Source organism: Ctenopharyngodon idella, chromosome 12 (genome assembly GCF_019924925.1).
Source record: "Ctenopharyngodon idella isolate HZGC_01 chromosome 12, HZGC01, whole genome shotgun sequence".
NCBI classification, from domain to species: Eukaryota; Metazoa; Chordata; class Actinopteri; order Cypriniformes; family Xenocyprididae; genus Ctenopharyngodon; species Ctenopharyngodon idella.
In genome coordinates this window covers 2,923,468-2,946,728 of record NC_067231.1, presented here as the reverse complement: position 1 = coordinate 2,946,728, position 23,261 = coordinate 2,923,468, and the positions used below count along the sequence as shown (strand labels likewise).

At 36.2% G+C, this 23,261-nt stretch overlaps 3 protein-coding genes across 3 annotated transcripts; 1 reads left to right on the top strand and 2 right to left on the bottom strand.

The window, feature by feature from the left end:
- Positions 1-2,224: 2,224 nt before the first annotated feature.
- gngt2b (guanine nucleotide binding protein (G protein), gamma transducing activity polypeptide 2b) lies at positions 2,225-5,904 on the bottom strand. The gene is made up of 3 exons (XM_051914791.1): positions 4,040-5,904; positions 3,512-3,600; positions 2,225-2,566 (listed from the first exon to the last, which is right to left on the bottom strand). Exons 2-3 carry the CDS (start codon positions 3,593-3,595, stop codon positions 2,441-2,443), a joined length of 210 nt encoding a protein of 69 aa, XP_051770751.1. The 5' UTR covers positions 3,596-3,600; positions 4,040-5,904; the 3' UTR covers positions 2,225-2,440.
- A 3,466-nt stretch (positions 5,905-9,370) lies between these two features.
- tmem101 (transmembrane protein 101) lies at positions 9,371-14,087 on the top strand. Its single transcript, XM_051913993.1, has 4 exons — positions 9,371-9,562; positions 9,859-10,039; positions 12,982-13,128; positions 13,301-14,087. The coding sequence occupies exons 1-4, from the start codon at positions 9,432-9,434 to the stop codon at positions 13,607-13,609; spliced, it is 768 nt and encodes a 255-aa protein (XP_051769953.1). The 5' UTR covers positions 9,371-9,431; the 3' UTR covers positions 13,610-14,087.
- Positions 14,088-14,610: 523 nt separating this feature from the next.
- On the bottom strand, positions 14,611-23,158 carry LOC127523367 (slit homolog 1 protein). Its single transcript, XM_051913990.1, has 2 exons — positions 20,689-23,158; positions 14,611-17,890 (listed from the first exon to the last, which is right to left on the bottom strand). The coding sequence occupies exons 1-2, from the start codon at positions 20,959-20,961 to the stop codon at positions 17,105-17,107; spliced, it is 1,059 nt and encodes a 352-aa protein (XP_051769950.1). The 5' UTR covers positions 20,962-23,158; the 3' UTR covers positions 14,611-17,104.
- Between the last annotated feature and the right edge of the window lie 103 nt (positions 23,159-23,261).

Below are 23,261 nucleotides of genomic sequence, written 5' to 3'. Positions count from 1 at the left end.
CAACAACAAAAAACTTTACTTTTTAGAAGCTAATGTAATTCTGCTGGCTGTTCCATAATGTGAAACCAGTCACTGGAAAAGCTCTATTCCAGTTCTGGGAATTTGGAGTAAATTAGATCAGTTACTGGGTGTTTGATTATACATAAGCAGGACAATTTTGAACTCAATCCTGTAATGAACAGGCAGCCAGTGCAAGGATTTCAGAAGGGGTGTAACATGAGCAGATTTTTTAGTTTTATTTTTTTTTTTTATATACCCCTTCAGGAATCTCGCTAATGCATTTTGAACCACTTGAGAAATTTGATTTTATATATATATATATATATATATATATATATATTGAAGGTTTCTTCAAGCATCTTGGACACACGGCCACAGTTTTTCTGGATTTAGTTTGTCTCAGTTTCATCGGTTTCTTAATCACAGACGGATTCGATGATGGTGAGATCAGATCAGAGCACCGGCTGTTGTTAGTCTCCTTGTGTATTCAAAAATCTCGCTGGATTATTACAATTAATGGCAAAATGAATGTTTGGAAGTGTGAACTGATATTTCCTACTGATACACTACAACAAAAGATATAAATAACTGGCGTAAAACCCTTTTTTGTTGGTGAAAATACTGACATGCCTAAGACCTTTGCACAGTACTGTATATATACCATCAAAAAGGGAATTGAAGTAATCCTGCCGAGACGTAATAAAAGTGTGGATTGCAACCTCCAACGAATATTCAGAGAAAAATGGCTTAATTTTAGGAAGTACTCAAAGGTGAAAAAACCAGAACCCATCACTGAGTCAAATTTTAGACAGCTGTCAAACTCCACAACCAAATTACACACATGAAGACAAAGAAAAGAGTTCATATATTCAAGATCAATCTTGTTTCTCCCCAGGAAATCTGAAAGGGCCAAAAACAATAACTTTGTACTGCAACATAACAAAATGGGGGGGAATTAAGGGGTATGAATACTTTCGCAAGGCACTGTATTATGGAAATAATATACTTTAAGGCCAAGTTTCATTGTCAGGACTTATGTTAAGCCAGGATTAGGCCTTAGTTAAATAAGAACATTTAAGTAGCTTTTATAAACGTGCCTTAGAAAAAAAAATGTATATCTGGAGATAAAAATATGTCAGTGCAAGTATATAGATACATACATACACACACACACACATATATAATATAATAAATATATATTATATATATATATATATATATATATATATATATATTGGGGTATAATATGTCACAGTTTACTTTATTTTGCTATCCTCACTTACATAAATGAACTATAGTATCCCGGACCCACTAGTAAAAATATATCAAAAATACCAAAAAAGTCTGAATAATTTTTGGTTTGACTGTATATATATATATATATATATATATATATATATGTGTGTGTGTGTATGTGTGTGTGTGTGTGTGTGTGTGTGTGTGTGTGTGTGTGTGTGTGTGTGTGTGTGTGTGTGTGTGTGTGTGTATGTGTGTGTATTTTCCAATCATTTGCTCTTGGATATCCACTTCATATCCACCATTTCACAGACACTTTATTCAAAGTTCATTCATTTGAAATCAGGCCGTGGAAACACAAAGAAACCCAATCAAAAACAAACTCAAGTAGCTACCTTGTTGTTGGGTTTTTGCTCACATTCAAGAGCTGCAGTTCATCCCAATTACTGGCTCAGTATTTAAATAGGAGATGGAGACCGAGACAGTGGGGCAGCGGTACAAACACGGAAAAGGAGCTTACAGGATGAAAAGCTCAATCCTGAGATGAGGATCAGAGAATGAGCTTAAGTTCTCGAAACGTAGGAAGCAGCTGCTCTTTAGTGGGACAGAGAGACCTGACACCAAATCTTGTTATCACAGCAGCCAATGACACGCACCAGCCACTGATTCAATCTCACAGAGCTTTACGCATACAGAGCGCTAATGCAAGATAACACCCCAGTTTTCAGCCCCCCCAACAATCCTTTTTTAAATACCTTTATCAGATGCAATTGAAAAAGACCTGAAATCACTCAGTAGATACTTTTCGTTGCACAAAAGGTTCTTTATAGTGGTTTTGACTGTATGGACAAAACATAAGTCGTACAGGTTTAAAATGACCTGAGAGTGAGTAAATGATGACGGAAGTTTCATTTTTGGGTGAACGATCCCTTTAAAGTCAAATTAGGGTCTCTGTAGTCCATCGATACTGAAATTTGAACCAGTAAGATATTTGCTTAGATTGCCAATGAATTTATTTTAAAAGCAGACAGAAAATATCATATCACAAAAGATATTGAATGACATGATGGTGTCCTCTTAAACTTCTGGAGCTGAATAATAATCAAAACTACAGTGGATGCTAAATGATTCAGAGTTTCTAGTACAAATAACCTTTATACAAAAGTAGATATTGAACAGAGCCCTGGTTCCCCCAGGGCCGTTGCTACGTGATAATGCAGCCTCCCTTCTCCTTGAATGGGTTCTTGTCCTCCGGGACGCCCTTGACCAGGGGGTCTTCGCCAGACTTCTCCTCAACGAAAGCAATGATTTCTGGGGCTGTTTTTGAAATCTGAGAAAAAGAATTGGGAGAGATCGTTCAAGGATGATTGTTTCTTTGATTGCAACCATCTTGCTCAGATTGGAATCAAATAAGCAAACAATTAACCAAACAGAGGATCTAGCTGCAAATGCTGACGAAGGGCCATAGGCAGTGTTGCCAAGTCCGTGGTTTTCATGCAGAATGGGGCTACTTTAACACTGTTGCCGTGGGTTGTTTTTCATGTCCGTGGGTTGAAGCAACCCCAAATAACATGATATTTAGCCCCTGGAATGCAAATTTTACCAAGGCAACCCCACCAAAAATGTGTATTTTACCCCCTGGAAGGCGATTTTTAATGGGGGACCCCCCCTGAAACACGAATGGGCTAGTTTTGAGTAGCAATTGGGTGGGTTTTGTTGTGAAAACCTGGCAACCCTGGCCATAGGCCTTATTCACATCAGCGCCATCTTTGATTTTTAACGAAAATGAAAGCGAGGCTGTGAGGCATAGACATACATCTCTTAAGTGGGTTATTTAATGTGTTTTTGGATTGTTCTGCTGATGAATCACTGGAAAAATATCTTTCCAAGAATTTCAGTTGACAAAAAAACTTCAGACAACATACACTGTGGAAAATTATAAGCGATCTAGGAGCTTTTTTACAGCTTTTTATGATAAGTCTGTTCCTCACAGCCTCGCTTTCATACCTGTCATGGTGCTGCTATAAAAAAGATCTATTCACACAGAACGCGTAACAGACGCGAACAGAACATTAACCGTAAAAAAGGTCTAAAGACGTGTTTTCCTTGAGCGCCACGTTTTAAGAATGCCGTGAGCGTAATGGTTAAATCCGTCCGTCTAGCGCATGTTTACATCGAAAAAACAATGGAAAAGAAGCACAGTGGAATGGAAAACGTGTTCTGTGTGAATCGGCCCTTAAGTTCTGGAGATCTTAAAGATGATGGAAGTTCTCACCGCAATTCGGGGAGTGTTCACTTCCAACTTCAGCTGGTCCAGCTCCATCTTCAGGATCTCTTTATCTGACATGTCCCGAGCCATCCTGTCTACTCAGAGGAAATAAACGGAACAAGATATGTCAAATTAAGCTCAATATTCACCTCGAAAAAGTCTCATGAACAATGCTGCTACACTGTAAAAATGTACATTTAAAAAAGTTTTAAAAAAATAGATTTGTTGGTGGATTCAGTAATGTTAAATAATCATTTTGACTTATATAAAATGCATTTTTTCAAGTTTGATTAAAACACAAGAAAATGCTTATAGATGTATTTTTTATTTGTATAAAGCTTTTCACAATACATATTGTTCCAGTCAGCTTTAAAATAATGTTTAGTAAGATGAAAAGATTTCTCAAATAACTGAAAACTAGTTTCAGTCAAATTGATTTGTCATTTGACAGTTCTGTCAATTTAACATTTGATATATTCTGACCAAAAATAAATAAATAAACAAACAACAACAACAACAAACAAATCCATTTACCTGTTGAATGGAGGGACTCGCAGCAGTCAGAGAAATGTCCCGATGTCTCCTAGGAGATCATCAGCGTGGAGGTCTTCCTCCGCTCCTGTCCTATGCGTCTGTGAACAGACTCGGCTCTGATCTCTAGCTCTTCTTCTCTATTTCTGTTGTCCGGACCCCCTCCTTCCTCTTGCTCTTTCTCAGGTGTAGAGATTGATCCTGGTGGGGATTGCGTTCTGATGTCATCAATCTCCACTGATCTCATTAGGCCAATGAGAGCAAGTAGGATGGGAGTAACCTCTAAACAACATTGAAATACTGGAGGAAAGGGCAGCAGGACAGGCCGCTTGTGAAAAATGAAGAGTTAGGCACCGATGGAATTACTGTGACACATTCGTCATTAACCAATCATACTTCTTGTGGAAGCCTAAAAATCATCTTAGTAAGGACGGCAGAAGTAGTAAATGTTCGTTTCAAAAGTGAAATGCTCTGCGAGCAACACTGAAGAAGTCCTCAGACGGTCTGGAGCCGTGCATGTCGCAGACCAGAGTACTGTGCATCTTAAATTCAAACCAATTCAATTAAGCTCCATTTAATATCCATGGTTTTGTTTATACAAGACATTGATTTTGCAATCTTTAAGTTTTTCATCAATACAAATTCTATTAATAGCCAAGCATGATAAATACTGAAACGTACACTACCGTTTAAAAGTAAAAAAAAACAAAAAACAAACTAATTAATACTTTTATTCAGCAAAGATGCATTAAATTGATCAAAAGTAACAGTACAGATTTATATTGCCACAATATTTTATTTTAATAAATGCTGTTATTTTGAACTTTTTATTCATCAAAGAATCCTAGGGGGAAAAAATATCATGATTTCCACAAAAATATGAAGCAGCACAACTGTTTTCAACTTTGATAATAAACATAAATGTTTCTTGAGCAGCGAATCATCATATTAGAATGATTTCTGAAGGATCATGTGACACTGAAGACAGGAGTAATGATGCTGAAAATTCAGCTTTGATCACAGGAATAAACTACATTATACAATATAATCACATAGAAAACATCTATTTTAAATTGTAGTAATATTTCACAATATTACTGTTTTTACTGTATTTTTGATCAAATAAACAGAGCCTTGGTGAGCAGAAGAGACTTTTTTCAAATACCAACCCCAAACTACTTTTGAGTATTAATGGACTGCTTGTAGGTTGTAATTTTATACAACCTACAAACTAATCTTGATAATTATTAAACCAATTAAAATAGGGTTTTTAAATAACATTGAGAATGTGCATTGTTCAAAATAGTATTGTTATATGGTTCATCTTCTTTACTCACATAAGAATAATTACATAATAATAGTAAATCTTCCAAATCTCCAATTACAAATGTTGTGCTCAGTTAAAAGCTGTATGAATTTCATGAAACTTTAGAAACTTTAACATCCATAGAACCTTTACATTACACAAAAGATTCTTTATAGTGATAAAACGTTCTTCAAATTGTTAAAATGTGCGAATAAATGGTTCACTGATGAACCTAACTGAAAGGTTATTGGGGAACCAAAATGGTTCTTCTATTGCATCACTGCGAAAACCCTTTTGTAACCTTTAATTTAAATAAAGTAATGGCTCATATTGGCCTGAGAAAGGATGATAACATAGAAAGAAACTTGTTTTACATGATAAAACATGTTAGCAATGTTAAATTATGCTAAAATATGCTAGCAATGTATTAAATTATGCTAGAAACATGCTAGCAATGTATTAAATCATTCTAGAAACATGATAACAATGATGTTAAATCCTAGAAACATGCTAAAACATGCTAGCAATGTGTTAAATCAGGTTAACAACATGCTAAAACATGCTAGCAATGTGTTAAATCAGGTTAACAACATGTTAAAACATGTTAGCATTGTATTAAATCATGCTAGAAACATGTGAAAACATGCTAGCTATGTGGTAAATCATTCTAGACACATGGTAACAACGATGCTAAATCCTAAAAACATGCTAAAACATGCTAGCAATGAGTTAAATCATGTTAACATGTTAAAACATGCTAGCAATGTGTTAAATCATGCTAGAAACATGCTAGCAATGTGGTAAATCATTCTAGAAACATGGTAACAACAATGCTAAATCCTAGAAACATGCTAAAACATGCTAGCAATGTGGTAAATCATTCTAGAAACATGGTAGCAACAATGCTAAATCCTAGAAATATGCTAAAACATGTTAGGAATGTGTTAAATAATGTTAGAAACATGCTAGCAATGTGGTAAATCATTCTAGAAACATGGCAACAACGATGTTAAATCCTAGAAACATGCTAAAACATGCTAGCAATGTGTTAAATCATGCTAACAACATGCTAAAACATGCTACTAACATGCTAATCATGTTAGCAATGTGCTATACATCTATCTATCTGTCTGCTTTTCTGACTGTATTGCCTTCAAAACCTTCAAATGTTAAGCTTTAAAACTACTCTGTCAAACTGAAAAGCTTCGAACTTCAAGCTTTTAAAACTTATAACTTTAAAAAAAAAAAAATCTGGTTAGGCTTTCTCAAGCCAACATCAAAGTTTCTCTTGACAAACTTTTTCTCTCTAGTTCATGTTTGAAGTGCATTACCAATGAAATAAAATAGTCTTGTGGTCTCTAGATCCTAAACTGAACATGAGGGTTGAACTCAATATCAAATGTTTCTCCTCTTAGATCCAATGTCAAAGAGTGTTGGCCATCAGCCACTGGCATCACTGCCCAATAAACTGCTCAGTGCAGGATTACTCTTACCGCGATCTGCTTAATAACTGCAATGCTTTCTTACATTGCCCATGTTGGAAAAACAAGACTGTTATCTGATGATTGAGAGTTTTTCGGGGCCAACAAATCACTTTTTAAAAGCTGTTTTGGATAGTTTTGGACATGGCAATGGATGAAAACATTTCCAGAGAAGTGAACCAGACCTGAGCACGACTGAATTCACTCCAAACTACATTTATAGCTGCTATGTTTTTCCACTCAGACACATCTTTGCACTTGAGTGTGTAACTCCTGAATAAGCTTGTTGTGACAATGACCTCACCTGTAAGCCGGTTTCTCAGGATCTGGGTTAGGCCCCCTTTGTCCAGAATTAGCAAGAGGGACCTTGAAGCCTTGATTCATGATGAGTGACTTTATGGCGTCATTATGGAGAGGAGCTTTACTGCGACGCATCAGTCTAGAGAGCAATGTGACATTATTAAGACATTATATTACCATTACACTTTCATTAAAAGCATATCAGATATCAAAGTGAAAAATGAACAGGATACGACAGATAATACTTGAGGTCCCATTAGTTAATGCATTAAAGGGATAGTTCATAGAAAAATAAAAATTCTGTCATCATTTACTCACCCTCGAGTTTTTCTAAACCTGTATGAGTTTCTTTGTTCTTCTTGAACAACCTTGAACCTTGTTCTGTTGAACACAAAAGAAGATATTTTGAAGAATGTGGGTAACCAAACAGTCGCCACCAACTAACTTTTTATTCAGTGTAGGAACTAGGAAGAAACAAAGCAATAATTGTTTGAATGTTCTATGCAACCTCATATTAATACATATCACAATAAAGGAGATGCATCGGAAATAACATGGCGTGTCATTGTGTTTTTCTCTAAGTGGTGACAGCTGACTTACCATTTCCAAGAGACTGTCACACGCTAAAGCTTTAGTAATTGAGCTAAGACTAATCAGGCACCAAGGAGGATTATGGGTCATAGATATCAGGAGTTGTCACTCTCCCAGAACCAGGACACCTTACTTTTCATTAAAATTACCAGTTTTATGAGTGAACAAGTCAGAATACTAAGTCATTAAAATCTGACTGAGTGTTATTCAAAGATCTCTAACTTAAACAAAAGCATTATTTTAGTTCATAAAGACTTTGCCATTACTGAAAGATGTCATATAGTATTTTGTAATATATTTGGTGTCAGTTGATTAAGGCTTAATCAACTGTTAAATACACTTAATCTGGATGGTTAGCAGCGTCATAAGAAGAAGCCAATGACTTTTCCATACGCACTGTTGTTGCATTTTTATCTGGTAAACACTAGATGGCACTAAAAGCACTTCAACTTATCCAAGTGTGCTTGTGAGCCAAAATCATCATCATCATAATAATAATAATAATAATAATAATAATAATAATGTTTGTTGTTAAACCTAGGTTAAATTTTCAGGGCTTTTTTTTTTTTTTTTTTTATAAAATGAAATTAATCAACTGATAAAAACAATTGTTTCGCAGTGTCATATTCAGGTAGGTTAATTCATTTTTTGTATTCAGGTATTCATTACTGCTAAAGTAGCGTTTTCATATTAAGTAACATACTTTTCAAAGCGATCATAGGGGTGGATTACAGTAGTTTGTGATTAGCCTATTAACTTTTCTAGCTTATATTGAAATATGTCGAGTCCTTATCCTTAATCTAAAGAAGAAACAAATTTGATATTTGAATACAGTTTAATGAGGAATTCGGCTCTCTGAGCCACCTTGCGCCCACTGGAGTTAAACTACTTTGTTACTATCGAGCAGCAAGCTTTTACTTTTGCCAACAAGGTTCCTGAAAGGCGCAGAATCGGACAGTCCGAGTCATTTCCTAGAATCGGTTCGTTTCAAATAAATGATTCATGCTTCTTTTACGTCATGACGCAGTTACGTCCTTGCTGCGGCTATGATTCAACTTTTTGTAATAACTATCATGAAACTACTATACATTTATTTTGACATTGTACTTATTCAGTTAGCTATATTGTGGTGTGAGATAGGCCTACATTTATTAATTAAAATACTGGGCATTCATTTTATGGGAAAATGTACTTTTTTGCTTTATTGAATATTCTAAAGAGGACAACTTTTATTTATTTAATTATTTTTTTACATTCACTAATGCAAGTTTACTAATAAAAAAAAAAACACTCAACTATATGGTTATGTTTACTGAAGTAAGACTGAACAGTAGACGTTTTGAAAGCTATAAGTTCGTAAGCTTTACAAAGTATTTATTTGATATTTTTTATAACGATTGTACCATTATGCTGACTTTATATTAGTACCCCATGGCATTTTTTTTATTATTACTTTTTTATATTTTTATATATTTGTATAGTATATATGTATATATAGTATGCATAATTGTACAATGTTAAATGTTTGCATTTGAACGTAAAAAAACTCAGCTCATGAAGATTTTTCAGATTTAACAATACTACAGTTAATTTTTCATCTGTTGGCTGACAAGTTCTACACGAATCGTTCTACTGATTGAACCAAAAGATTCGACTCAAAAGAACGATTCGTTCACGATTCCCTAGGAAGGAGATGATACTTCCGCCATCCTGAGCCATGGCTGCTGCAACTCGCAAAAAAGCTCTGAGATTTTTCTCGCAGTTCGGAGCCTTTATCCTGACCCGATTCGGGTTCTGGAACTGCTTCAGCATGCTGATGCTGTTTGCGGAGCGCGCGGATGTGAAACGGTATGTGAATGTTAGAGGAAAGCTCAGTAGATCGCCTGCAGTGACACAGTATAAACACGTGTGACATGCAGTCATTTGACAAAAGAATATTCATAATGAAAGTGCTTGTGCTTAAACTGGATTTGACAGACGTGTTCGTGCATCATCATGCGTAAACTACAGTTTTGCAATGCTTTTAAATTTCATTCAAAGAATTGACAAAGACCCCCACCTCCACCACCATATAAAGTTCCCAAAATATTAAATGTAGCTGATATCCATTCTCTTAAACAACTGCCTTTTTCTTCCTTTTTTAGGAAGCCAGACATCCAGGTGCCTTACCTGTACATAGACTTGGGAGCTGCGGTGTTGTGTGCCAGCTTCATGTCCTTTGGGGTGAAGAGAAGATGGTTCGCTCTGGCTGCTGCCATTCACTTGGCCCTCAGCACATATGTGTCCTATGTGGGTGGACAGGTCCATTATGGTGACTGGTTAAAGGTAAAAACATACATGACTCATTTGTGTATAACTTTTGTAACAGTAGAATTTCTGTCTTTCTAGTGGCACCAAAAAGTAATGCAAAAGTAAAAAACAAACAAAAAAACTATGCCATAGATCGCAGCAGTGATTATGTATTTTTTAAGTTTGCATCACCCTGGTTCCCTCGACAAAACTCCAATAGGTTTTTTCAATTGGCTTATGGATTTATGCAGAAAATAAGCTCTGTGAAAATGTATGATTCTTTCATGATAATCTTTTTAAAGGGATAGTTCACCCAAAAATGAAAATTCTGTTATTAATTACTAAATCTGTTCATCATATAAAACAATCAAGTCTCTTCAGAAAATTTGGACTATACCACTCAATTCATATGGATTACGATCTCTTTATGAACATTTTGAAGCATTGAAGTGTCAATTGCGTAGCTCTCAGATTTCATTAAAAGGTCTTCATTTGTGTTCCAAAGATGAATGAAGGTCTTACGGGTGTGAAACAACATGAGGGTGGTCCAGGTAATAGACCAGGTGGCCCAGAGTAATTAATGACAGAATTTTCATTTTTGGGTGAACTATCCCTTTAAATAAACACAACTTTTATCAATTTTGCAGCCTAAATACAATCACTAGCAGTAAAAAGCTAAACGTAGGCTATGAACAAACTACACCACAGTCGCTTGACTTCAACAAGGGTTAGTTCACCCAAAAATGAAAATTCTGTCATTAATTACTCACCCTCATGTCGTTCCACACCTGTAAGACCTTCGTTCATCTTCGGAACACAAATTAAGATATTTTTGATGAAATATGAGTTGTTGTTTTGTTTTTTTTATCCCCCAGAGAAAGCAACAAAATTACCACATTCAAGGTCCAGAAAAGTAGTAAAGACATCATTAAATTGTCAATGTGTCTACAGTGGTTCACGGTTACAGGGTAGAGAGGAAATTGTTGAATAAAGTCGTTATTTTTGTTTTGTTTTTGCGCTCAAAAAGTATTCTCGTCGCTTCGTAACATTAAGGTTGAACCACTGTAGTCACGTGGACTATATTTTAACTAGGGATGCACCGATACCAGTATCGGTATCGGGCCCGATACCAAGCTCATGTACTCCTACTCGTAAAAATACCCCCGATACCTCACGTGACGTAACTGACAGAATTTTCCGTGCACAGAGATACCGGCGGCAGCAGCAGAAACAATGTCAGCCTCAGGGGTGTGGAAATACTTCAAAATTCATGATGACAACCCACACATTGCAAACTGCATGCTTTCAATCACAATTCGTTATCAATTAGTGAAGGCAGGATAGGCGGAATCGCGCTGAATGACAGACCAGAAGCGCTCTCTCTCGCGCGCTCGCTCTCTCTCTTTCTTGCGCGCGATCCCAGTTCTCTCAGACAGCGCGCGATCAGTTCTCCTCGCGCCTGAATGGTCAAATGCACACATAGTTGTCAAAATGTCCATCGTGTGGAGTATCTCACGTAAATACAGTCGGTTATGGCTTAAGTGGACGTAAACATTTGGGTGAAAACAGGATATGTGTCAGTATCCATGGATTCGGTCTTAAAGGGACCGTAGCCTATATTTGTCATTAATGTTAATAAAACAACAAAAGATGTTAAATAAATGTATACATGGTAAATAAACCTACTGTATCTGAAAAACAAGTTTATTTAATTTGTATCTCTATAGTATTTGTTGTATTGTTTGTAATTTGTTTGTGAATTTCTTTTTATATAACAACAATTTTATATATATATATATATATATATATATATATATATATTGGTAATTATGCCCTATGAAGGTTATTGGACACTGAAATTTTTGTTCTTTAAGTTTGTGACAAGCCCATAAAAATTATTACTTTTTTCATTAGAGTAATAATAAAGAAGCTGTCCTACATTCATTAGTCTCACTGTGTTGTGCTTGGAAAACTGCAACATCACCAAAAAAAAAAAAAAAAAGAGAGAGAGAGAGAGAAATTAATAAATGTATAGGCATCGGTATAAAAAATATCGGTACTCGTACTCGGTCCTTAAAAAATGGTATCGGTGCATCCCTAATTTTAACCATGTCTTTGCTACTTTTCTGGACCTTGAATGTGGTAATTTTGTTGCTTTCTATGAGAGATAAAAAATAAAAAAAACACCTCCTGGATTTCATCAAAATTATCTTAATTTGTGTTCTGAAGATGAACGAAGGTCTTACAGGTGTGGAACGACATGAGGGTGAGTAATTAATGACAGAAATGTCATTTTTGGGTGAACTAACCCTTTAACCTTCCTACATCTCTTTCCCTGAAAGTTTGAGTTAGAACAGTTTGAAAGAGAATGATTATAAACTCAATAAGGCTGTGAAAGCAAACTAGTGAGTAAATGAGTTTACAGGTTCACTGTGATGTTTAATGTCACCTACAACCTCTATAGTCCCATTTATCCACTTGTTAGAAAACGCTTTTTTCAGGACAAGTACAAAATCAGTTTTACTGATGTATTTTATGTTGCAGAATAAAACGACTAATGACGATGGAACTGGAAATGCTAAAATCAGAACTTGTTTTAGAGTCTTAGCAGGCCTACAAAAATATTTCTTCCTTGTTGAAACTCTATTGGTCACAAAAACTGCTACTAACATGAAAATTAACCTATGAATTTGTACAAATTACACTTTTCATTTAGTTCTACTTTTATGGATCTTCCTATTTACCTCTGACTGCTCATGCAAATCCATTTTTCATATCACGTCCACCCAAGGGATTAACCATCTGCAATATAGTGTTATATAACTGCAGTAATATCTCTGTTTGATCATAATACAGCGGTCAAAGGAAGGTTTGTTGGAATGTCAATCATCTATCCATTGCTTGTGATGAAATGCTGCTTAAAGCATATATTAATTCATATAAAACCAGCCACATGATTTTACTCCTAACCTCCACAGGTGAGGATGTACTCCAGAGCGATTGCCATCATAGGAGGGTTTCTGGTGCTGGCCAGTGGAGCAGGAGAGGTTTACAGACAGAAACCTCGCACACGCTCACTTCAGTCCACTGGACAGGTCTTCCTGGGGATTTACTTGATATGTATGGTAAGTCACTGCAATGGTCTCACAGAGACAGATCACACTGTCATACTTTGTTGAATGCTGTTATGCTTTCCAGGATTCCATGTTTTTATGGAAAACCTGGGAATATTATTCCGAAGATGATACTGTAGGCTTTATAGGGTTAATATTCCTGATATTATTATTTCTCCTCCAGGTGTACTCTCTACAGCACAGTAAAGAGGACCGGCTGGCCTACCTGGACCATATTCCTGGTGGTGAGATCACCGTCCAGCTCCTGGTGGTTGTGTTTGGTGTGCTTGCGCTCGCCTACCTCTCGGGCTGCTACGTGCGAGTGGCCTCCCAGATCCTGGCAGTTCTGTTACCTTTGGTTGTGCTGTTCATCGATGGCAACATCGGTTACTGGCACCACACCTGCCGCGTGGAGTTCTGGAACCAGATGAAACTCATCGGGCAGAGCATCGGCATCTTTGGAGCGGTGCTTATTCTAGCCACAGACAGCTAGAGATATAGGGATATGACAACATCTCTGTACAGGCAGTGCTTAGGACAAACAGGAGAGATCGAGCATGTGTCTCAGGGGATCGTGTGAGTTAAAGAAACTGTGTGTACACTCAAAGGTGCAGAGGATACAATTCCCAGCTTGCTCTGGAGTCTCCGATCGCAAGCACAAAGTCTTCAAAAGACAGTTTACATTGCATTTGTTCTCTTTTTAATGCATTATTTAAAGTTTAAGAACGACTAGAAGTCTTAAATTAAATTAAAGTTGAATGATGAATTAAGGGGAGTTTGGAAACACATTATTGTCATTTTTGGTGTTCTTAAGTTGTATAGTAATGTGGGATTTTTCCCATGTTACAGACATTTAAAATGCCACTGCATTTTTTGCTGCTTGTATTTAGTTTGCATTCCTTATACAACTTCTATAAAATCAGAATGTCAATAAACAAAAAAAATCACTGTTTTATACGGAACATACAAAATCATTTGATTATTGCATGGTGTGTGTATATATATATTTTATATATATATATATAATATATATAATCACTGATTTTTGAGATAAGGGACAAAACATGTTTTAGAAGTTAGTTTTTATTAATTAATAATACATTATTTTTAAACTGATATATTTGTAGACAAAGGTCTCAGCTAATGAACCATGTAATGGAATAGGTTTTTATGAAAATGTTTTTTTCTAAAAATGTACATTTATTTACTTCAGAATTTAATTTGTGTCAACTCTGTCAGACGCATTAAAAAGCTTGATATTTTAATTTGATTCATCCAACAACAGTGTAAAGTCTTTAATTATGTAATAATGGTGTTCAGTAAAGGAGCTAAGTGGGGGAAAAAAAGTAAATTCTCTAATTTTTTTTCTTGGGTTTGGGTTATTATGCACAACCCAGGAACCCTAACTTCCTTAATTCTCTACCCTCCTTTTTAATATTAAACATATATAACCAATGTTTTGGGGTAACTCAAGACATGATATCATGTAGTTCAGTTGATGTTTTAATATTTTAACACAATGAATTGAAAAAAAGAATAAGATATTTCTTTCAAAATTAACAAAAATCTTCAACTGACGATGTTGACAAAGGTCCAGCTGGGGCCAAATATACAGTATATGTAAATAGAATCATGAAACAACAGAAGAATTCCCCATATGCAAAAAACATATAAAATCACATTATATAGACTTTTTGAGAACACTTGTCAATCATCAGACATAAAACCTGACAAAATTAAATTTTTTCCACCTTAACCACATGTACAGTGGAGCAATTTTCTTTCTCAGTTGTAGCTGCCTTAATAAACATAATAAAAATGCCAAGATTTATCCCACAACTATTTACAGAAACTATTACACCGGGATGACGGAGTTGACATGTTAAAGCTGTGCCCGCAGAAACTTCAACATAGTTTGTATAAAATATAAAAACTAAAACTTCCAGGACTGTGTGTCCTACTGTGAGATCCACAATGAGCAGGAAATAGTAAGTGCTCTTCAGAGTTAAAGATGACCATGACATTGCTTGATTTATTCAGAATTATAAAAAATCCAGTTGACGCAAAGTGAGGACACAACTTTGATAGGAATTTTTTTTTTTATGGAAAATATAATTCAAGACTTACTTTTTGTATTGTTTCATATATTACAGATCTCTGCATTTCAATTTAATTGTATATTTTTGAATTTGTTGCATTTTTAAACACTTGTGTATGTATGTATATAGAGAGAGATTTTTGGAGAAAATATTACAACAGCAACTCAAGAATTCACAGTATTAAACTTTTGTCATATTATCCCTCAAAGTGTACAAACTGGAACTAAAATAATAGTTTCAAATGTAAATTCTCTAAATGATTCAGCTGATAATCTGGTCAACAAGAAAATGTTGATCAAACAAATATGGTCCAGCACAAAGGACACAATAATACATTATTAACTAGAATCCCTTTACGTGTATTTAAAGTAACATTGAATACAATTACAGGCCGTCCCCAAACGTCAGGCTGGTGCTCCAGGTATTGAGTTCCAAAAAGTAAACAAACCTTCTTCATGCGTCATTCAGCTTGAGATCACAACCTACCATCTTGAATTCTGAAACCCAAACTGAAGTCGAATTTCCTTTAGCAGGATTTTCTACAATTAGCAAGATCATCTAAAAATAAGTCAGTAATTAGCATATTTTAAATCAAACTATTTAAATATGCTGCTAATAATGTATTTTATACTATGGGATAAAAACAATCGTGTACTAAAAAATTCAAAGTCTGTGGTAAGGAAATATGTTCTGGTGCAGCCTTCAAGTTAGGGATGAGTCAATATGAAACAGCGTTCACAAACGAGTAATGTGACATTTCTCAGAGCGAGGAAAAATGTATCCATACTGAATTAATAGGATTGATTATTAATATAAGTTACAGAGTGCTTCAGTGATGCCATATATTTGTAGGCCAACTCATAACTTTGCATCACCCTGCTTCATTTTTATGAATTTTGAAGCCTAAATACAATAGTCAGGCTATAAATGAACTACACCACGGTCACATGACTTCAACATCACGACCATTAAGCCTCCCACTATGGAAGCTTGTTTCCGCCACTAAATATAAAATAGGTAATTGCGACTTTTTATCTCTCAAGTCTTGACTTCTTTTCTCAAAATTGCGAGTTATAATGTCAGTACTGTGAGATATAAACTCACGATTGCGAGAAATAAAGTCAGAATTGCAAGTTATAAACTCGCAATTGTGAGTTATAAAGTGCAATTCTGAGGAAAAAAAGACTTTATATTACGGATTTCTGACTTTATAACTCACAATTGCGAGTTTATATCACGCAATTCTGAGAAAAAAAGTTACAATTGCGAGATGTTAACTCCCAATTGCGAGAAAAAAGTCAGAATTGTGAGATAAAGTCACAATTACCTTTTTTATTTTTTATTCAGTGTTGGAAACAAGCTTCCTCACTCCCACAACTCTTTCGGTCTTTATTTTAAAAACATTTTCCCTGACAGTTTGAGACAGAATAATTCACAAGAGAGTGATTATTAACACAATGAGGTTGTGAAAGCGACTAGTGAGTAGATGAGTTTAACTGTTTGGCTTAAAGTTTCATTTCCCCAACAACTTCAGTAGTCCCATTTAGCCTCTTCACAAGGGGGTATTACTGATGTATTTTATGTCACAGATTAAAATGTAAAAATATATTGAACTTGTGTTCACAGACCTTATTTCAGGCCTTTAAAAAAAAAACTGACTTCAAGACGATGGAAACAGAGCTAAAAATGCTCATTTCCAGCCTACAAAAATACGTAATTCCTGCAGCACTCTATTATAATTTGATAAAGTATAACTTTATTTTTTTAGGTTAGGGACATGTATTGGGAAAGTAAAAGGGTTCAGTTTTTATTTAATGTTGAAGTGAGTATGGTCTGATATTGTAAGAAAAGATTGTATTTCTAATAGCTGTTGACTTTTCCTCCCTTCTTCATTTGTGAGACTCCCAAGGCATAGGCTCATTTCCTTGTTTTTCCAAGTTCATCTTTTTCTTTTTTCGCTTCCGCTCTGCCATAACCATGGCTGCCACTACAGTGACCATCACAGTTCCAGTAATGATCAGAACAGTGGCTGTTTCTGCGATACACAGCTGACTGTGCATCAAACCCAGAGACGCTCCAGCCAGTAAGAGCGGAGAGTGGCACGTGATATTCATGTAATCATCCACGTGGAGATGCCTGACGTAGAGTATCTTACTGAAAACACGATGCAGTTCGCAGTCACACGTCCAAGGGTTCTCTGACATCTGCAGATGTGTGCTGGGTGTCTGAAGGTTTAAGAATGTCTTGAACTTAAGGCTTCTCAACTGGTTGGCTTCTAAGTTCAGTATGGTGAGGGTTTGTAGGGGAGCCAGAGCTTCCGCTTCAATTTTGGAGATATTATTGTGGTCCAAGAGAAGAACCCCAAGACCTTGTTGCATGGTCAGCAGACCTCCTTGGAGAACCGTCAATTGATTCCATGCCAGGTTAAGGTGCCTTAGCATGGTAAGTCCACGAAATGCCCCAACTTCAATGACCTGAATGTGGTTGTGACTGAGATCTAACCTCTCCAGACTTTCTAGGTCCTTGAATGAGTGGGTCTCAAGACGCTCCAGAGCATTGTGGGAAAGCTTGAGATCTTTAAGGGAGGTCAACCCTTGAGAGAAATCTGGAGGAAGGGCGTGGAGCTCATTGTAAGACAGGTCCAACTTTTCCAGGAAGGTCAGAGAGGAAAGAGCCTGGAACAGAAACAAGGCACATTCAGCTAACGATCCAGTTAAACTTAATTTAAAGACCAAAGAGGGAGGCAGAGGAATGCATTTTCTGATCACATTCACTGTCAGAAAAAAAGGTACGGCACTTGTCGCTGGTGCAGTACCCTACGGTACAAAAGTGAAAAGGTACTAATATATACTTTTAAAGTACTAATATGTACCTTTAAGGGGTAAGTAAGTTACAAAGATGTACCTTTTCACTTTTGCATCCTAAGGTACTGCCCTAGTGACAGCGCCCTACCTATTTTCTGAGTGTTTGAAGCGATGGTTCACTCAATTCTGTAATCATTTACACACACTCTTGTCGTTCCAAACCTGCATGACTTTCTTTCTTCTGTGAAACACAAAAAGATGATAATTTGGAGATGTTTCAACTGTTTTTGTCCTCACAGTGAAAGTCAAAGGGGTTCAAAACAACACTGGAATGAACAAAAAACACAGAGGCATTTTCATTACATATTTTGTGGTCCAAAGAGGACAGTCGGGTTTGGAAATATCAGGCTAAATAATGACAGAATTTTCATTTTGGAGTGAACTATTCCTTTAAATACACTTAAAAATAAAGGTCCCAAAAATGTTGGTTATATATACAGCATCTCAATAAATTAGAATGTCGTGGAAAAGTTCATTTATTTCAGTAATTCAAGTCAAATTGTGGAACTTGTGTATTAAATAAATTCAATGCACACAGACTGAAGTACTTTAAGTCTTTGGTTCTTTTAATTGTGATGATTTTGGCTCACATTTAACAAAGGATATTTTAAACAGAAATGTCAGGCTTCTGAAAAGTATGTTCATTTCTATGCACTCAATACTTGGTTGGGGCTCCTTTTGCATGAATTACTGCATCAATGTGGCGTGGCATGGAGGCGATCAGTCTGTGGCACTGCTGAGGTGGTATGGAAGCCCAGGTTGCTTTGATAGCGGCCTTCAGCTCATCTGCATTGTTGGGTCTGGTGTCTCTCATCTTCCTCTTGACAATATCCCATAGATTCTCTATGGGGTTCAGGTCAGGCAAGTTTGCTGGCCAATCAAGCACAGTAACACCATGGTCATTGAACCAGCTTTTGGTACCTTTGGCAGTGTGGGCAGATGCCAAATCCTGCTGGAAAATGAAATCAGCATCTCCATAAAGCTTGCAGAAGGAAGCTTGAAGTGCTCTAAAATTTCCTGGTAGATGGCTGCGTTGACTGTGGACTTCAGAAAACACAGTGGACCAACACCAGCAGATGACATGGCAGCCCAAATCATCTCTGACTGTGGAAACTTCACACTGGACTTCAAGCAACATGGTTTCTGTGCCTCTCCACTCTTCCTCCAGACTCTGGGGCCTTGATTTCCAAATGAAATGCAAAATTTACTTTCATCTGAAAAGAGGACTTTGGACCACTAAGCAACAGTCCAGTTCTTTTTCTCCTTAGCCCAGATAAGATGCTTCTGACGTTGTCTTTGGTTCAGAAGTGGCTTGGTACGTGGAATGTGACAGTTGTAGCCCATTTCCTGAAGACGTCTGTGTGTGGTGGCTCTTGATGCACTGACTCCAGCTTCAGTCCACTCCTTTTGAAGCTCTCCTAAGTTCTTAAATCGGCTTCGCCTGACAATCTTCTCAAGCCTGCGGTCATTCCTTTCACTTGTACACCTTTTCCTACCACACCTTTTCCTTCCAGTCAACTTTCCACGAATATGCTTTGGCACAGCACTCTGCGAACAGCCAGCTCTTTCAGCAATGACCCTCTGTGGCTTACCCTCATTGTAGAGGGTTTTGATGATCGTCTTCTGGACAACTGTCAAGTCAGCAGACTTCCCCATGACTGCTGTTGGGATTACTGACCTAAACCCAGTATTTATACCCTGAAAATGGTAATTTAATAGAACTTGAAATTAAATATTCTAATAATTTGAGATACTGAGTTTTTGATTTTGATGAGCAGCAAGCTGTAATCATCAAAATGAAAAAGTCTGGAAATATTTGACTTTATGTCTAATAAATCTAGAATATATTGAAGTTTTACTTTTTGAATTACAGAAAAAAAAAAAAAAAAACTTTTTCATGATATTCTAATTTATTGAGATGCACCTGTGTATATATATATATATATATATATATATATATATATATATTTATAAACGTTTTTATTAGCACCTATGGTTCCATGAACAACCTTTCTTTTAAGAACTGTTCACTGAAAGGCTATTTGGGGGACTCAAATTCAGTAGTTCTTCTAAACTCTAAAATAAATTCTAAAATAAAGCTTACAAAATGGGTTTTCATACTGATGCCATAGAAGAACCATTTTGGGTTTCCCAAAGAACTTTTCAGTGAAAAGTTCTTGAATCAGTTTTATCTTAGTGCAAAGAACATTTTAAAACTCAGAACCTTAAGTGCAATGGAAATGTTCCATGGATATTTAAGCTTCTTCATTTAACCATATGCCAATAAAGAACCTTTATTTTTAAGAAGAGTGTGTATGGCATGGTTGCGAAAACCCCCGTTTGGAACTTCTATTTTTAAGAGTGTAGAAGAACTATTTTTGGTTCTCCAAAGAACCTTTCAGTGATCAGTTCTTAAAGAAACATTTCTTTTTTCTTAGCGTGAAGAATGTTTTAATAATCTAAAGAAACTTTTTACACTGTAAAGAACCTTTTGTGCAATGAAAAGATTCCATGGAACCAATGCCAATAAACAACCTTTATTTAAGGTTTATTTAAGGTAAGTGTAGTTGGAAAAAGAAATTCACACAGACACCCAAATTTGAGCGCACCTGAGAATGCACCACCTGCATGTTGCTTTGTGAAAGCAGGAGGACCCGGAGGGCCCATATCCCAGTAAAAGAGGTACTCCTCAACTCCGACAACTTATTCCCACTGAGGTCCAAGAGCCACGTGCCATGTGGAATACTGTGGGGAATGTGAGTGAAGCCTCGCGATCGACAGTCCACCAGCTCAGATACTTCATAACAAGAACACTGATGAGGGCAGAGCTTTGAGCCCCCAGCAACTAGGAATGTGATGAGTAAAAATATGACGCAGAGCATCTTCAACTTGAGCTCAAAGAGACTCCATTCAAAAAAGAAAAAAGTTTGTAGAGGTACCAGATCAACAAGCACCCTTGTCTCGCTCGTTCTCAGCGCAGGATCGTCTGGTTGAGCGGAAAGGAAATAAAGTCAACTGGTATATTCCTGTAAATTTATAATTAATTTTCAAACAGCTTACAGTCTGAGATCTACAAGGATTTGTGGCTTGGCATGAGTACTCAAATTACATAAAGAGGTAAATCCTTTAATCCGTTTATCATTTCACACAATCATAGTCGGAGTTCATCATTATGTCGGTCAACATTCTTCCTGGCCAGCTGTGTATAGATCACATTTCCAAGACATTTATTCATGCTTAAAGAATTATAGATCTAATTGTACTTACCACAAACTGCTCAAATCCATCTTCAAGAATATAGAGCCACTAGTTGAGTAGAAACATGCCAGTAATATCAAACAGCACATTTTCCTCTACATAATTCAATTTACATTCAAACTCTATTAGATTCCTACCCTAACCCTTCGCTCAAATACTTAACACTACTTCTACATTTAATCATTTAGCAGATGCTTTAATCCAAAGCCACTTACAAATGAGGTAAGTCTGACATCTGCACCCTTGATTCATGTTCCACTATTAACAAAGCTAAGCCTTGAAATTCTGATTTAGATCTAAAGCAAAGAGCGTCCTGCATGCAACCCTGCTGGAGTCTCTATGACATGGACTTGATTTATCCTCAAAGCACATTGCATCACTCAAGAAACAAGAGTACTTGGTACATACTGAATATTTCATTGAACGGTCCATCACTTTAGAAACAGGACGTGTAGTCTTACAGCTAAGAATGTTAAAGATCTCAATAGAAACCCCAAGGGGCATCTTACACCATGTTAAATCTTTGACGTGTACCATGGTGAGGTGTGTTTAGTGATGGAAACTGGTGCCAGCAGTGTGCGTATTAGTTACACTAATAATCTAACCTTTAATCTATGAACAATGAAGACCTTTTGACACTGCCATAATAGGGTCAAGGAAAGCCAAAACCTTTTATAGTTCATAGCAGTGATAAACACTCGATTGAAACTCTATTCGTGTAATTAACCCAAAGGCTGTTGGCAGTGTGTAGCTAATGAGTTTCAAAGATATTTGACCAGTAAACCTTATTATAATTACATGTGCACCTAGAACCACATTTCTTGTACGATTTCTAAAAATACTCCAAAAAGGAAAGAGATTCAACATGTGACTAAAGGGAAAAAAAAAAAAAAAAAAAGAAAAAAAAAAAAAAAGTGTACAATTGGACAAAAATCCATGCAGCATGACTTGTTTTGAAATGGAGTACTAGCTCAGAATATACTCTGCAGTCTGCATGGTATGGGAAATAGCATGTGTTATGTGTTTCAAAGGAGCCTACTATGCTACATTATCATCACACGACACATTTAATCAGGCAAAGTGTCCAATTATGTTGGATTTCCAGTTGATTTCACTTCTGGTTCATGCATCATACTGGAACTGCAATGTCAAGCGTATCACACTATGATATACTGGTTTGGAAAATGAAGGTCATCCAGCTATTCCGTGTATACAAAACAGACGCATGCCATGCACAGAATATTGCACACATGGCATAAATACTAGTTTGGTAGCCAGCTATACTGCATGGAAGCTTGTTTCTGCCACTGAATAGAAAAATAAAAAGGTAATTGCGACTTCTCACAATTCTGATTTTTTTTCCCCTCACAATTCTGACTTTATAACTTGCAATTGTGAGTTTATATCACACAATTCTGAGAAAAGTCAGAATTGTGAGATATAAACTCGCAATTGCGAGAAAAGGTCAGAATTGTGAGAAAGGTCAGAATTCCAAGTTTATATCCTGCAATTGTGAGTTTTACTCTTAATTCTGACTTTATTTCTCGCAATTGTGAGTTTATAACTTGCAATTCTGACTATTTCTCACAATTCTGACTTTCTCACAATTCTATTTCTCGCAATTGTGAGTTTATATCCCACAATTCTGAGTTTATATCCTGCAATTGTAACTTTATAACTCGCAACTCTGAGAAAAGTCAAAATTGCGAGGTGTAAACTTGCAATTGTGAGAAGAAAAAAAAGAAAAAAAAAAAAAGTCAAATTATGAAATAAAAAGTTGCAATTATCATTTTTTATTCAGTGGCAGAAACAAGCTTCCATAATTCTGAGCCAATGTTGTGTTAACCACACTTTAACTACTGTGGTTTTTGCAAAATGACTAAAATGCTATTAGATTAGAACAGGTGGAAAAAAGGCCACAAAC